The sequence below is a fragment of the Mustela nivalis genome (assembly GCF_964662115.1).
Source record: "Mustela nivalis genome assembly, chromosome: 1".
Taxonomy (NCBI): Eukaryota; Metazoa; Chordata; class Mammalia; order Carnivora; family Mustelidae; genus Mustela; species Mustela nivalis.
In genome coordinates this window covers 201,944,117-201,957,785 of record NC_139020.1, presented here as the reverse complement: position 1 = coordinate 201,957,785, position 13,669 = coordinate 201,944,117, and the positions used below count along the sequence as shown (strand labels likewise).

At 53.5% G+C, this 13,669-nt stretch overlaps 2 protein-coding genes and 1 long non-coding RNA gene across 16 annotated transcripts; 2 read left to right on the top strand and 1 right to left on the bottom strand.

Annotated features, from left to right (window-relative positions):
- Positions 1–54: 54 nt before the first annotated feature.
- KXD1 (KxDL motif containing 1) lies at positions 55–7,506 on the top strand. Of its 7 annotated transcripts, XR_014304842.1 has the most exons (7): positions 134–192; positions 1,868–1,938; positions 2,961–3,082; positions 4,050–4,202; positions 5,565–5,611; positions 6,545–6,845; positions 7,255–7,506. XR_014304842.1 is itself a non-coding variant. In XM_082707058.1 (6 exons), the coding sequence occupies exons 2-6, from the start codon at positions 1,897–1,899 to the stop codon at positions 6,772–6,774; spliced, it is 594 nt and encodes a 197-aa protein (XP_082563184.1). In that variant the 5' UTR covers positions 128–192; positions 1,868–1,896; the 3' UTR covers positions 6,775–7,506. The 7 variants fall into 7 exon arrangements, 4 of the variants coding, with proteins under 4 accessions (XP_082563186.1, XP_082563184.1, XP_082563187.1 ...); XR_014304841.1 differs by lacking the exon at positions 1,868–1,938 and having other exon boundaries at positions 55–192; XM_082707058.1 differs by having other exon boundaries at positions 128–192; positions 6,545–7,506.
- LOC309851633 lies at positions 4,375–8,330 on the bottom strand. The gene is made up of 2 exons (XR_014304848.1): positions 7,525–8,330; positions 4,375–4,564 (listed from the first exon to the last, which is right to left on the bottom strand). It is a non-coding gene; the product is annotated as an uncharacterized lncRNA (long non-coding RNA).
- A 143-nt stretch (positions 8,331–8,473) lies between these two features.
- UBA52 (ubiquitin A-52 residue ribosomal protein fusion product 1) lies at positions 8,474–12,966 on the top strand. 8 transcript variants are annotated; one of them, XM_082707120.1, is made up of 5 exons: positions 8,474–8,681; positions 10,008–10,121; positions 10,377–10,463; positions 12,582–12,684; positions 12,769–12,966. In XM_082707120.1, exons 2-5 carry the CDS (start codon positions 10,019–10,021, stop codon positions 12,860–12,862), a joined length of 387 nt encoding a protein of 128 aa, XP_082563246.1. In that variant the 5' UTR covers positions 8,474–8,681; positions 10,008–10,018; the 3' UTR covers positions 12,863–12,966. The 8 variants fall into 8 exon arrangements, with proteins under 8 accessions (XP_082563246.1, XP_082563242.1, XP_082563247.1 ...); XM_082707121.1 differs by having other exon boundaries at positions 8,545–8,681; positions 10,011–10,121; XM_082707122.1 differs by having other exon boundaries at positions 8,585–8,948.
- The last annotated feature ends 703 nt before the right edge of the window (positions 12,967–13,669 follow it).

Here is a 13,669-nt window from a genome sequence, read left to right as displayed (position 1 = left end):
TTGGCTATTCTTTGTGACGCACTCACGAGCAATAACAGCACCTAAGCCCCACCCCTTCCTGCCGCGCCTCCTAGCACGCCTATCGGCCCCGTGCACGACGCTCACACGCGCAGTCGCACGCATGGTGCGTGGTGACGTTGTGGCGGCGGGGGCGCCATCCCGGAAGCGCGAGCAAGGCCGCCAGATGTGCAGGTGCTGCTGCCACCGACGCCGGGGCCGAGTTCGGGGTGGGGCTGGGGCGCCGGGGCCGCTGGGTAGCCGGGCCGGGTCGGGCGCCGCCCCCGGGCTGTGGCGGGGTGGGACGCGCCGCTGGCCACATCTGGGCACCCCTCTTGCGTAGAGGCCTCAGTTTCCCCGGACGCGCAGTGTAGTCTCCGGTGGCTCAAAGGGCCGGTTCCGGATCCGGGGCGCGGGAGCTGGGGCCTCCTGTGTTCAGGCTGTGCAGTGTCACCCGGAACCGGGCATTGCCCTCTTTGGGCCTCAGTTTCCCCGCTTTGCAGGGGCGGGGCGTGAGGGGGTATGCGAGTCCCACCTCGCTCGCGGGTTTTGCTGAGCTTGGGCCGCCAAATTAAATTCTGTGTAAATAACTGGGTGGAATCACGGCGCCTCTGCCTTGCGGTGTGACCTTGGATAACTGAGCCCACCCGTCTGAGCCGTCGTTGGCCTTGGAGATGGTAGTGTTTACTTCATAGGGATGATTGAGGATTAAATGAAGTGCTGTACAAGTGTTTGCTCCTGTTCTTATAAGTACCAGGGAGCCCCTTGCTAAAATGTTGGTTCCCGGGCCCCGCCCTAGGACTTCGTACTCTCTTTGGAGAAACAGCCAGCTCCGAGCCTAGCTCCTTATCACTCTTGGTTTCAGCCGCCACAGATAGCGCTGTGAAATTCTGATTATTTGTTATTCTCATTTTCTGGATGAGAAAACTGATCGGGGAGGTGAGAGGACTCTTCCCAAGGTCACACAGCCTACTTCTCTGCGTGTTTCCCTCATAAATATATTTGGAGCAGAGACCAGAGCCCTTGCTGTCATTTCCACTTTGTATGTGGGCCAGACTATTAGGGAAGTTTTCCTGAGAAAGGCAGCTGGGTGGAGAGTGTGCCTTGAATCCATCAGCCTTCACATCTGGGAGCCAGAGGCAGGAAAGAGCTCTACTTTGAAGCAGAACCCTTTTCTACAGGTCCAAATCTTACACCTGCCAAGCACTAGCTAAGGGGCTTCCTGCCACCGGGCTCTCCCCTTGAGTCCAGGTGTCTTCTTGATACATGATCACGCTTCTTTGGAAGTCTGGATACTGTGGGTGTTGGTACCTGGCACATAGTAGGAATTCAATAAACATAGTGATTATTGGGTGAGGGGGAACTTCACCAAGTGTGTTAGTTTATTTCCAGAAGGCCCCCAGGGGCTGCAAATAACTTCTGGTCTCCATGCTTTGCAGGGAGAAAAGTACTAGCTGCTAACATTTGTAAATGAGGCAATGTCACACACACACACACACACCCATTCACGTTTCTGGAAAAATTCAGAAGTCTGGCAGAAGTCAGTTGCCGTAAGAAGTAACCATCCTGGCATAGGTGGGCACTAAACATCTGTTCGGATTCACACCTTTGCAGATCCTGTAGACTATGGGCATTTTGAGTTGTGACTCAGGTTTACTGGGTTTGTGGCAATGGTCCATTTCCTCAGTTTCTGAGTCTCAGTTTCCTAATACATAATTAAGGATAACAGTTCTGTGTCTGAAGCTTAGTGGTTTAATAGCATACAGTAAGTGCTCAATAAAGTGGAGGGTGGATCAAGTGGGCTCTGAAAGCCCTTCCTGGTCCTGCATGTGAATCTCAGCCAATTGCAACTGGGCCTTTCTATCGGCAGTTAAATAATGTGGATCCCAGAGCCAAGCTATGTCAAGATTCCGGGTTTTGCCTGATACCGCCCCCTGGAGGGTGAGTGCTGAACCTGTGGCCCCTTTCTGCCCTGGCATGGTCCAGGAGCCCCCCACCCTCCATGATGGTTATTTGCCTAGCCACAGAGCCATCTAGGTTGCTGCGGCCCACAGCCTGACTGGAATTCTTGGCTTTAATTTGCTAAAAAAAGTCTACCGTCAGAGCTGAGTTTGAAAGCCGCCAAGCTAAGTTCTGGTGATCCCTTGCTGTAAGCTGGGTTCTGGGCTGGGCTCTGGAGGCAGAGACATGCTTCTGTTCTCTAGAGCTGACATTGTTTTGGGAGCCACAGGTGAAAGGGTCAACTGAGGGGGCACCTGGATGGCTAAGTCAGTTAAGGTTCAGCTCTTGGTTTCAGCTCAAGTCATGATCTCAGGGTCATGGGATCGAGCCCAGGGTCAGGCTCTGCACTCAGGAAGGAGTCTGCTGGAGATTCTCTCCCTCACCCTCTCTCTGCCCCTCCCTACCACTTGCCTGTGTGCACGTACACTCTCTAAGATAAATACTTGTTTGGAAAAAAAAAAAAAAAGACAACTGATAACCAAGATAATTTCAGGACAAGATGAGCTAATGAAGCAGTAAAACGAAGTGCTAAGTGACTGGAGTCAGGGGTAGTCATCAAAGACCTGGGAGAGAAGATCTGGAGATGCTGATGATTTGTGGGGGCAGTCATGCATATGGGGACAGCAGGTGCAAAAGCCCTGGGATGGGATGAACAAAGTCAGAAGGATGTGGGAGGAGGCTGGTAGATCTGTGCAGGTGGAAGGTGGCCATGGGCTTGGGATCATGGAGACGGGGGGGCCATAGAGGTGGGTGGGTGATGGGATTCTGATGTGCTGGGATACAGTTTTAGATATACATCCTCTCAACACCCCTGAATCCTCAGGATCATGAACAAAGCTGAGACTCAGGTGGTTTGACCCAGGACTTACGGTCATGGGGCCCAGGGTTCCCAGCCCCTCCTTCCTACCCCACCTACCCCACTCCCTGGTATAGACTGAAGACTCTCTTCCTGCCTGTTTCAGGCAGCGGAGGAGGAGGAAGAGATGGACCCCCCGGACTCGGCCTCGAGGGTCTTCTGCAGCCGCATCCTGAGCATGGTGAACACAGACGACGTCAACGCTATCATCCTGGCTCAGAAGAACATGTGAGTGGTGGCCAAGGGCTGTGGGCCCCAGGCGTGGGAAGGAATTCACCCGCTGGCCAGCATTCTTGCCCTGCCCGCCCTTACCCTGGGCCCACACTGGTGATAAAATGAAGGAAATGAGCAAATCTGCTGGCTGGCTCCAAAGTAAATTCCTTCATGGCCTGGAGGTGAGGCCTTGGCACAGGAAGCAGGGTTTTGGGATGGTTTCACAGCTGTGGATGGCTTGGCAGGGGCCGCAGCAGCTCCTGTCCCAGGGCCTGGGGGTGGGGAGTTGGGATAGGAAGGGGCTGCAGGAGGGGATTTAAGGAAGCCAGTGAGCTGGTCTCTGTTAGGAGCCTGGTCTCTGAGAGCCTAGGCTGTCTCTGGAGAGTACCCATGGTCTTTTGGAGGGGCCATCAGTAGCTTTTACCCTCGTTGGGGCTTGGCACTGTGACCACCACAGCCTCACCCTAATTCCAACCTGCTCTGTGGGGAAGAAAATCTTGCACAATCTGGGGTAGAAGAACAGCCTCCTGTGGCTTTATTTTTGTGTGTTTAAGACAAAGCTCTTCATGCCATTTATGACACAGCACAGACCTGATACCCTTGCATTTCTCTCATCCAGTGACAGGGGTGCTGGCTTTGTCTGGGTCAGATTTAGGCCTGCCCTGGTGAACTCCCACAGTGAGGGAAGACAAAACCAGACACGGACCTTCCTGGCTCCATGGTGTCAGGGCTGGGCCAAAGGAATAGCTGGGTCTAGAAGGTCAGGGGAGTTGGAGTCAGAGTCTGCTTGGTGAAGTGGGGTAAAGGCTACATGGTAGGGTTTTGAAGGTTGAATAGGAGTTTGCTAGGTCGCTTAAACAGTAGGGAGAGTTCTGCAGGGCAAAGGAACAACACATGAAGAGGTCATGGAACAGGAGGGAGCTTAGCATGATTAGTTTGTAGGGCGTGGTTTGTAGGGCTGGTGCCTTCTCTCCGCTGCCAGGCTGGACCGCTTTGAGAAGACCAATGAAATGCTGCTGAATTTCAACAACCTGTCAAGCGCCCGCCTGCAGCAAATGAGCGAGCGCTTCCTGCACCATACAAGGACCCTGGTGGAGATGAAGCGGGACCTGGATAGCATCTTCCGCAGAATCAGGTGGGTCCTCAGCCCCTCCAGCCCTCTGCCTCCCCGCTCTGAGCCTCGGGTTCCTCCCCTCTTAGAGGACCATGCATTCCATATAACAGAGCAATGGGGACATTCATTTGTTTTATGAGGCTTCAGCACTCACTTAGCATCTGAGAAGATCTGAGCTTTGGGAAAGAAAATCTTGAAGTTTCTGAATTTAAGTTTTATTTATCTTTCAAAAAATGTAACATAGCAGCAGATGCATCATGCAAAAGGCAGGCAGGTACAGCCAGGGAAAGGCAAGCCTCTGGTCCTCCAGTCCCCAACTCAAGTCTTCTCTCAAGAGGCCTATGTGATTGCTGGGTTTTGTGGGTCCCCTTCTGAGCTGTTTCCTGTGAGGACAGAGAAAAAATGATACTCCAGTCCACAGGCACGCAGAACACTCCTGCAGCACCTGGAGCCAGATGAATGCCACCGCTGCCAACCATGGTCACGTGGCCGGGTCTGGAATTAGCCAGAGCAGCAGCTGGGCAGCCGCCCCCACACCCACTGGCACACTGGGGAGCAGAAATCAGGAGACAGGCCAATTAATTCCTTTATAAAAGCATATATTTTCTGGGGCATATCAAGCTGGTTGCCTAGGCATGGTGTTTGTGGGTGAGCAAGAACCCTTCAGGTTGGCGCCCTTCGTGCGTATCTGTGTTGCCCAGGAAGAAGACAGTTGTTTCTGCCCCTTGGGTGGAGCACCCAGTGGTGGTGGTACTTCTGGGAGGGACTGGTTGGCCATAGTCACTCCTTGACTATGAGAAGGGGTCTTTCCATCCCAAAAACCCCTTTCTCATTCTTTGTAAACATGACTTCATAACTTTGGGGGAAAAAGGAAAAAGAGCAGGTTGAAAATGAAGCAGGCCTTTCTCTGTGAATGTCTGTTTAACGCGTGCAAGTGCTCAGTGTCTGGGGTGTGGATCGTCACTCCTGTCCCCCAGACACTATCATCCCGCTGATGGGGGACAGGCTGGACAAGTCACCCATAGGAGTGACTGCTGAGGAGGGGGTGAGGAAGCTTCCTGGCAGGTTATCTGGGCAGAGGAAGGTTGGACATAAGAAGAGCATGGCAGGTAGAGGGCCCAGCCAGACCCAGCACTGAGGACCCACACAAGCTTGTGACAGCTAGGTGGCTGCCATCTGCCCTGTGGGTGAGAGGTCTGCAGGGTTGAGCACGTGGGCCGGCCTCCCTCCAGCCGAGAACCAGAGAGTGACAAGCAGTATATGTGCGGGAGGTGGGCAGTTCCCATCCCCACCCACCTAGAGCTGGCAGCAAGGGTTCCTTGCACCAGGCCCAGCCTGTCTGCTTGGCAGGTTCAGCCCTGTATGCCTTCCCTTCCCCTGCAGGACGCTGAAAGGGAAGCTGGCCAGGCAGCACCCGGAGGCCTTCAGCCGTAAGTGTCACCCAGAGCTCCTGTCCCCCACGCCTGGCCTCTGCACCCGCGGATGCCTGTGCCTTCATCCCAGGGCTTCCTTCTAGAAGGTCACCTCAGGGGTTGACACTAAGCCCAGGCCCTGGTGGCCAGTAGATCCAGAGAGACCTGGAGCAGGGGGCAGGGATGGAGGTGCTTGGCTGGTCTTGGCAACTGGTAGAGCAGGTGCCGGGACCAGGATCCCCTCCCTGGGGAGAGGTTACATGGGGGAATGTGGATAAGAAAGATGACAGTCCTTGCCCAAGTGGATGTAACATAGCCCTATGAGCCAGGCTCTTACCTGTAATTCCCCATGAAGTGGGGGCTGTGAGTAGCCCATTTCATATAAGGGAGACTGTGTAGCCTAAAGGAGCAGTGACCTCTCAGAGGAAGTGCAGCATCCCCCATGCTGAGCCTCAGTTTGCCCCCTCTGCCAAATGGGCCAACATCTCCCTGCCCCAAGGCTACTAACAGCTATGGGCACAAAGGCAATGCTGTTGGGGTATCTGGCTGCCTGAGTCAGTGGAGCATGCAACTCTTCATCTTGGGGTTGTAAATTCAAGCTCCACATTGAGTGCAGAGCTTACTTAAAAAAAAAAAAAAAAAGGCAATGCTGTCATCAGGCCTGGTTTCTAGAGCAGAATGCTGAGGCAAGGATGGTGAGAGGCCTGGCCCTGGCCACACAGTCAAGAAGCCAGAGCCAGGCTCAGGCTTGACCCCAGAGAAGCCAAGTCCTGGCCGCACCTTGCAGGAAAACCTCTCACCTGCCTGAGCCTCAGTTTCTTCCTCTGTAAAATGGGCCGCATTATCCCCCATGGGGTGGCAGGGGAGCTGTCAGGGGTCACAGGCCCAGGTAATCCCTCATCATGGTGCCCATCACAGTGACTAAGCCAATTCCTGGCTTCCATCCCTCAGACATCCCAGAGGCATCCCTCCTGGAGGACGAGGATGAAGACCCCATCCCACCCAGTACCACGACCACCATTGCCACCTCGGAACAGAGCACGGGCTCCTGTGACACCAGCCCTGACACCGTCTCACCCTCCCTCAGCCCTGGCTTCGAGGACCTCTCCCATGTCCGGTCCAGTTCCCCTGTCATCAATGGCCGAAGCCAGACGGATGATGAGGAGACACCGGGCGAGTAACACCATTCCCTGGTGCCCCGAGGGGTCTCAGGGCAGTGGCAGCACTCCCCCGGTGTCTGCGGTGGCAGCAGGTAACCCTGCCTGGAGATCAGCAGTTTTGCCACCCAGGGCTCCCCGGGGGACCTGGCTCCCTCTGGGGGTGTGGAATTCCTAGGGGGTCTGTCCTTTCTGCTTCCTCATTGAGAACATCTGTCTTCTGCAGACCCCTCTGCCAGGCCAGGGGATGACCAGCTCAGCTGGAGTTGTTGGGCAGGGTGTAAGGGAGCTTTTCCAGAGCCAAACTTGAGGTCTGCTCTAAACAACATTTAAAGGCTCCCAAAGACCACAGCCAGATAGCCCCTGCCCCAGTGCCCTGGTTGAGACCTCCTCAAAGTGGACCAGCACTGTCTTGTCTGAGTTCACCCCTGCATCCCTGTACCCACTAATTCTGGTCTCCCTGTCCCTTTTTCCAACAAAAGTATTGAATACTGTCTCCAATAGGTATCTCAAGGAGGTTTCTGAGATAATTGTAGAAGGCTCAAGATGGAGGCTGGCCATTCAGCTGCAAGCCTGATAAGGCCTTTGTTTCTCTGACCAGAGGTGTGAACCTTGAAGGCCCAGCAGGCCTCTCACAGGGCCTCCATGGAGCAAGCTGAGCCACCTTGGAAAACAGAGTTAAACGGAATATTTTTGTACCCGATGTTTACAGATGCTATTGGGAAGTTATCAATAAAAAGACTCTGTTACTAAAAAGGGAAGGGTGTACTTAACAGTGGCTTCCTTCCATCCTGGGGCCCAGCAGGCCATAAGGGGAACAAGTGCAGGATGTGAGACGGGAGGGGTATGGCAGCCAGGCACCACTGACCTAGAAAGAGATGTGTCCGCTCTTGGTGGAAGTCTCCAGTGGTAGCAACCTTAATAACCCAAGTTCCTATCACTACCTATGTATAGTCACACATGCTGTTCCCACTGCTCACAACACTGTTCCTTATCTCTGTGAAAAACTTCATCTGCCACAGGGAGCTAAGCTGGGTCCATTCCTCAGCAGACACTGTGTAGAGTTTCCTCATCTTTTAAGCACTTAGAAATTGTCACTAAAGGCATCTTCCTAGACCCAAGAGTGTGTGCTTTTGCCTGTCAATAGGGGGCGCTGGTAAGCACTCAAGGAAATAAAGAGCCACTCTGCCAAATCCATAGGTAACATCTCAGCCTTCTCCCTTACCGCTCCCGGCACTTTTTAGCTATCCACGAGACTCCTTAGTCCTAACAGAAGTTATCCTTGGCCCAAACACCCTGGGACGCACCCCATTTTCTCGAGTGAATGCAGCAGCTCCACCTGCCCTCGCTGCCCTGGTAAGCGCCGCCTTGAAATTTCATCTGCGCACAGAGTCCAGAAAGTTTTCAAACAACTGACTCCTGGTGTTAGGTGGCTCCCAAGGGTCTCGCACGTCCCACCCCCGTGCCTCCTTACAGCTTGCCTGTCCTGACTCCGAAGTCAGGGACCAGCTGACCCCCTGCTTCATTTCTTTGCTTTAGCACAAATGGTCTCCTCTCTAGTCAGCAAGCATTCCCCGAGAGGCCGCTATGTGTCATCAGATTTTGGCCAACCCACAGACAACAGGTGGAAACACCTGGAAAGATGAAGTCGTCTCCTCACGTGACCTGGAAGAAAAGGCCCGAGCCCGGAAGCGGGTTGGCGACACTCGCCCACAGACGCCACGGCTTCGTTCGCCAGCACCCAACATGGCAGCAGGGCGGGGCCGGGGTGGGGTAAAACGCGCGGCGCGGATTGTGACGCAAGCGCGCAGCGTGCTCGGTGCGCAGGCGCTCTCGGCGGCAACTCGGCGGTTTCCGGTTCCGCCGCCCTCTTTCTCTTCAACGAGGTGGCGGAGCGGTTTGGTGGCGGCGGCCTTGGGGATTCGCGCCAGGTGGGGGTCGGGCGGTAGACTGTGGGGGACTGCGGGCGTTCGGGTAGCTGAGGAGGTGGCCCGGAACCCGTCCGCGCGGCCCGGGTTCCGCAGGACAGCCGGGTCGGCTCAATTGGGCGCGTGGCGCCGGGGTTCCGAGCGGGACCGGGCCCCGGAATGCGAACCGGGTTTTGGGAGAGGGTCCTGTGTGCCCCGCCAGCCCAAGCTGTCCCACAGGGCCTGGGGGCGAGGATGGTCTTCCTGGACAAATCCTTTAATGGAGAACTGGTATGAAGTATATAGATTTTTTTCCGTGCCATGTTGTGTGCCAGTCGACTTAGAATCATTAAGTTTTCTTCCCCTACGAGGTTTTTTCCTACCTTTTTCTCCTTCCTTCTACCTGCCTTATTTAATATATCCGTAAGGAGAGGGTGGTAGCGCCCACCTTCAAGGGTTTTTTTGTCGGGGGTGTTGAGGGATGACGATGGAATTATGTGTAAACAAGTACCTGGCACGTGGTTGGCAGATACTGTTTATAGGTTGGAGCAGACGCAGGAAACGTGGTCTGGCGAGTTTGGCTATAAACTCGGAAGGAAGCCAGGGTGTTGGGTGTCTGAGCGTGGAGTTGTAGAGAACTGCAAGGCAGGAAAGAGTGTTGGAGGGGTGGCTACTAAAATGGAATTCCCAATCAGGTTGCAGGAAGGGTTGCTTGTGGAGCAGATGTGGCTTACAGAGTGGTAGGGAGGGGAGGGTGGGGAGATCCCATCTTAAGACCAAGACACCAGAAGAAAAGCTATAAAAGCAGAATAGTGTCCCCGCCGGGTACTTCTCATTCCATCATAAAAGTTGACAGAATCTGGGGTGCCTGGATAGCTCAGTGGGTTAAGCCTCTGCCTTTGGCTCAGGTCATGATCTCAGGGTCCTGGGATCGAGCCCTGCATCAGGCTCTCTGCTCAGCAGGGAGTCTGCTTCTCTCCCTCTCTCTCTGCCTGCCTCTCTGCCTACTTGTGATCTCTCTCTGTGTCACATAAATAAATAAACATTTAAAAAAAGAAAAGTTGACGATCTCATTTGCTCGGCCCAAGAAGCGTAACCACAGCCCTCATTCCCATGAAGCACACTTTGCCACAGGGGCCCTGGGGTAAGGTGGAGGAAGCATGATCCTTGATTATAGGACAAGTTTGGGCTGCAGGCTTAGAGGGGTGAAGGAAGCAGGCCCTGGGGTGAGCCTGTAGTTGTGCTTGATGCTGGCACAGGGGCTGGTGGGGCCAAGGCTTGCCAGCCTCTGAGCTCAAGCTCCTCACACCTGCAGTTCTCACCCTTCCATTTCTACTTTCTATTCTCCAGCAGACGCAGAGATGCAAATCTTCGTGAAGACCCTGACGGGCAAGACCATCACCCTCGAGGTTGAGCCCAGTGACACCATTGAGAATGTCAAAGCCAAAATCCAAGACAAGGAGGGTGAGTTGGGCTGAGTCCAGAGGCTATCCCGCGGGAGTCCCCAGCCCAGAGGAGCCATTGTCATGTGCAAGATGGGTTGTCTAGACCTCAGCCTTGGCCAGGACTTGTGTGAGCTTGGGAAGGCAGCTTGTTCTCGTTTTCTTAGTTTCCCTTTTGACAGATTGTGGGTAATGCCAGAGCATCCCTGTGGATTATGGAGAAGCTGCCAATAAAATGCTTGCCAGAGCCTCAGTAACTGAGCTTTCTTTTCTCCAGGCATCCCCCCTGACCAGCAGCGTCTGATTTTTGCGGGCAAACAGCTGGAAGATGGCCGCACTCTGTCAGATTACAATATCCAGAAAGGTACTAAGGATAGGGTGGCTGGACAGGGCCCAGGAGGTCTAGGACCCAGGATCAAGCTTTGATGGCCTCGTTGGCAACGCTGGGGGGGAGGGGAGAGTGGTGGCTGTCTTAAGGTGAGGATCAGATGAGGCTGATGAATTTTCTTTTTATGAAATAGTTTTCATTGGAGGCAAGATCTTAACTCCACTTCATTTTCCAAGTGGCAGTGGTTTCTAATGTTCTTGCCTTTTTTTTTTTTTTTTAAGACTGTTTTGTTTAAAAATGCGGTAAATTGGTATCTGGCTGGCACAGTCTATAAAGCATGGGGCTCTTGATCTCAGGGTTGTGAGTTCAAGCCCCATGTTTGGTGTAAACATTACTTAAAAATAAAATCTTAGGGATGCCTGGGTGGCTCAATCGGTTAAGAGTCTGCCTTCAGGGATGCCTGGGTGGCTAAGTGGGTTAAAGCCTCTGCTTTCGGCTCAGGTCATGGTCCCAGGGTCCTGGGATTGAGCCCCGCATCGGGCTCTCTGCTCAGCGGGGAGCCTGCTTTCTCCTCTCTCTCTGCCTGCCTCTCTGCCTGCTTGTGATTTCTGTCTATCAAATAAATAAATAAAATCTTTAAAAAAAAAAAAAAGAAAAAGAGTTTGCCTTCAGCTTAGGTCACGATCCCAGGGTCCTGGGATTGAGTCTCCCATCAGGCACCTTGCTCAGTGGGGAGGCTGCTTCTCCTCTGCCTGCCCCTTTTGTTTGGTTGTTTGGTTTTTGAGGGGTAGGTTGTTGGTTTGCTTGTTAAGTTTATTTGGGGCACTTGAGTGGCTCAGGAAGGTTAAGCAACCGACTCTTGATGTCAGCTGGGGTCGTGAGCTCAGGGTCCTAGGATCCAGCCCCAAATCAGGCTCAGCAGGGAATCTGCTTGAGGTTCCCTCTCCCTTTTCCTCTGTTCTTTCCCCTGCTCATGCTCTCTCTCTCTAAAATATTTTTTTTAAGATTATTTGTTAGAGCGCACAGGCAGGCAGAGGCAGAGAAGCAGGCTCCCCAATGAGCAAGGGGCCTGATGTGGGACTCGAACCCTGGACTCTGGGATCATGACCCGAGTCCAAGGCAGCTGCTTAACCAACTGAGCCACCCAGGTGTCCCTAAAAAAAATTTTTTTTTAATTATTTTTAATTTTTTTTTATTTTTAAAGATTTTATTTGTTTATTTGACAGACAGAGATTACAAGTAGACAGAGAGGCAGGCAGAGAGAGAAAGAGGGAAGCAGGCTCCCTGCTGAGCAGAGAGCCCGATGCGGGACTCGATCCCAGGACCCTGGGATCATGACCTGAGCTGAAGGCAGCGGCTTAACCCACTGAGCCACCCAGGCGCCCATATTTTTTAAAGAAAGATTTTGTGGCAGGTAATCAGGATTGGAATCAAGTCCAGCATCGGGCTCCTTGCTTGGTGGGAAGTCTGCTTCTCTGCCTGCTGCTCCCCCTGCTTGTGCTCATATGTGCATGCACATGCGTACTATCTCTTTCTCTGACAAACTCTTTAAAAAAAAAATAAGTAAATTAAAAAATACATATTTTTATTAGGAGTCACATGCTCTACTGACTAAGCCAGCCAGGTACCCCCTTGATATCCCCCCCCTTTTTTTTAAGATTTTATTTATTTGTCAGAGAGAGAGAGAGAGCATAGGCAGGCACAGTGGCAGACAGAGGCAGAGGGAGAAGCAGGCTCCCTGCAGAGCAAGGGGCTGGATGTGGGACTTGATTCCAAGATGCTGGGATCATGACCTGAGCCTAAGGCAGCTGCTTAACTGATTGAGCCACCCAGGCGTCCCTTGATGTCCCTTTTGTTAGCAACTAGATTTAATTATTTTGCTCAGCAAAGTGAAAGATCATCTTTGCACCACTTAGAAGTAACCTTGTTTGTCAGGAAACCCCGATGCACACTATAGTTGGCACATATTAGCCTCAGACTCCCCAAGGGCTAGTGGGAAGCAAGATGGAGGTTCTGTGGGCTGGTTCTTGCCAGTGTGTCCATCTGTGTATAGAATACCCCATCACATTTGAGGAGCTCTGGTCTGGGGGACCCTACTCTACCTGAGGTGCTGGGGCCAGGCTCAGTCACTGTCTCTTTTGAACCCGCCCGTAGAGTCCACCCTGCACTTGGTGCTTCGCCTCCGGGGTGGCATCATCGAGCCTTCGCTCCGCCAGCTGGCCCAGAAATACAACTGCGACAAGATGATCTGCCGCAAGTGTGTACCCTGGGGGGAGGGGCGGCCCTGGGAAGGAGGTTGTCCGGTTGGGCTGTGGCCTCACCACTCTCTCATCTTGTGCAGGTGTTACGCTCGCCTGCACCCCCGCGCCGTCAACTGCCGCAAGAAGAAGTGCGGCCACACCAACAACCTGCGCCCCAAAAAGAAGGTCAAATAAGGCCCCTCTACCGGCTCTTTCTTTGCCCGCGAGGCGGCCTCCTGCCCGAGCCCCAAGGTCCTGGGGCCTCAATAAAGTTTCCCTTTCATTGACTGGAGCAGTAACTGGTGTCTGCGTGGCTGGTCTGTCCAAGGGAGAGCTGGTTGAGTCGTGGGTCTCTGCCTTGGGGACTCCCTGCCACTTGATTGTGCATAGCCCTTGAGTGTCCTGTGTCCTTTGGTACTGGTCATCTCACTTGTATAATGTGCTGTGGTCTCAGCCCTCTGCCACATAGCCTGATGAGCCTGCACATCTGGGTTTTGTCATCTATAAATGGGACTAACTCCCAGCGCAGGCTCTCTAGGGACTGCAGGTGAGCCACATCACTGACTGCGCCCTCCTTAGGCACTTTGATGACGTTCATGCCTGTGCCCTGGAGGTGTGCTGTGGGTAGGTAGACACCCCACCTCGTGTAAGACCTCTGGTCTCTGCTGAACCTGAGGAGCTCCTGTGCCCTACCTGATGCCTGTGACATCAGTCTTGGCAGGGTGGGCCTGGGTGTTTCTAAAGTTTGTGCTGATGCTCTTGAGAATCAGGTGAGCTTTGTAGTTCCCGGACTGGCCCTGGTAAGGCCAGCCTTTTATTCATCTCAGGGTGACTTGGACTTGGTGTCAGATGACAACCCAGGGCAGTGATACTGTCGTACTCCTGACACCCGGAGTGCCTGCTGAAGGCTGGTGTCTCAGTTTTTCCACAGGTCTCCCTGTCAGCTGCCCTCTGCCCCCCAGGATAGGCTGCCAACATCTTTCTGGTCTAATCCCACGTTTA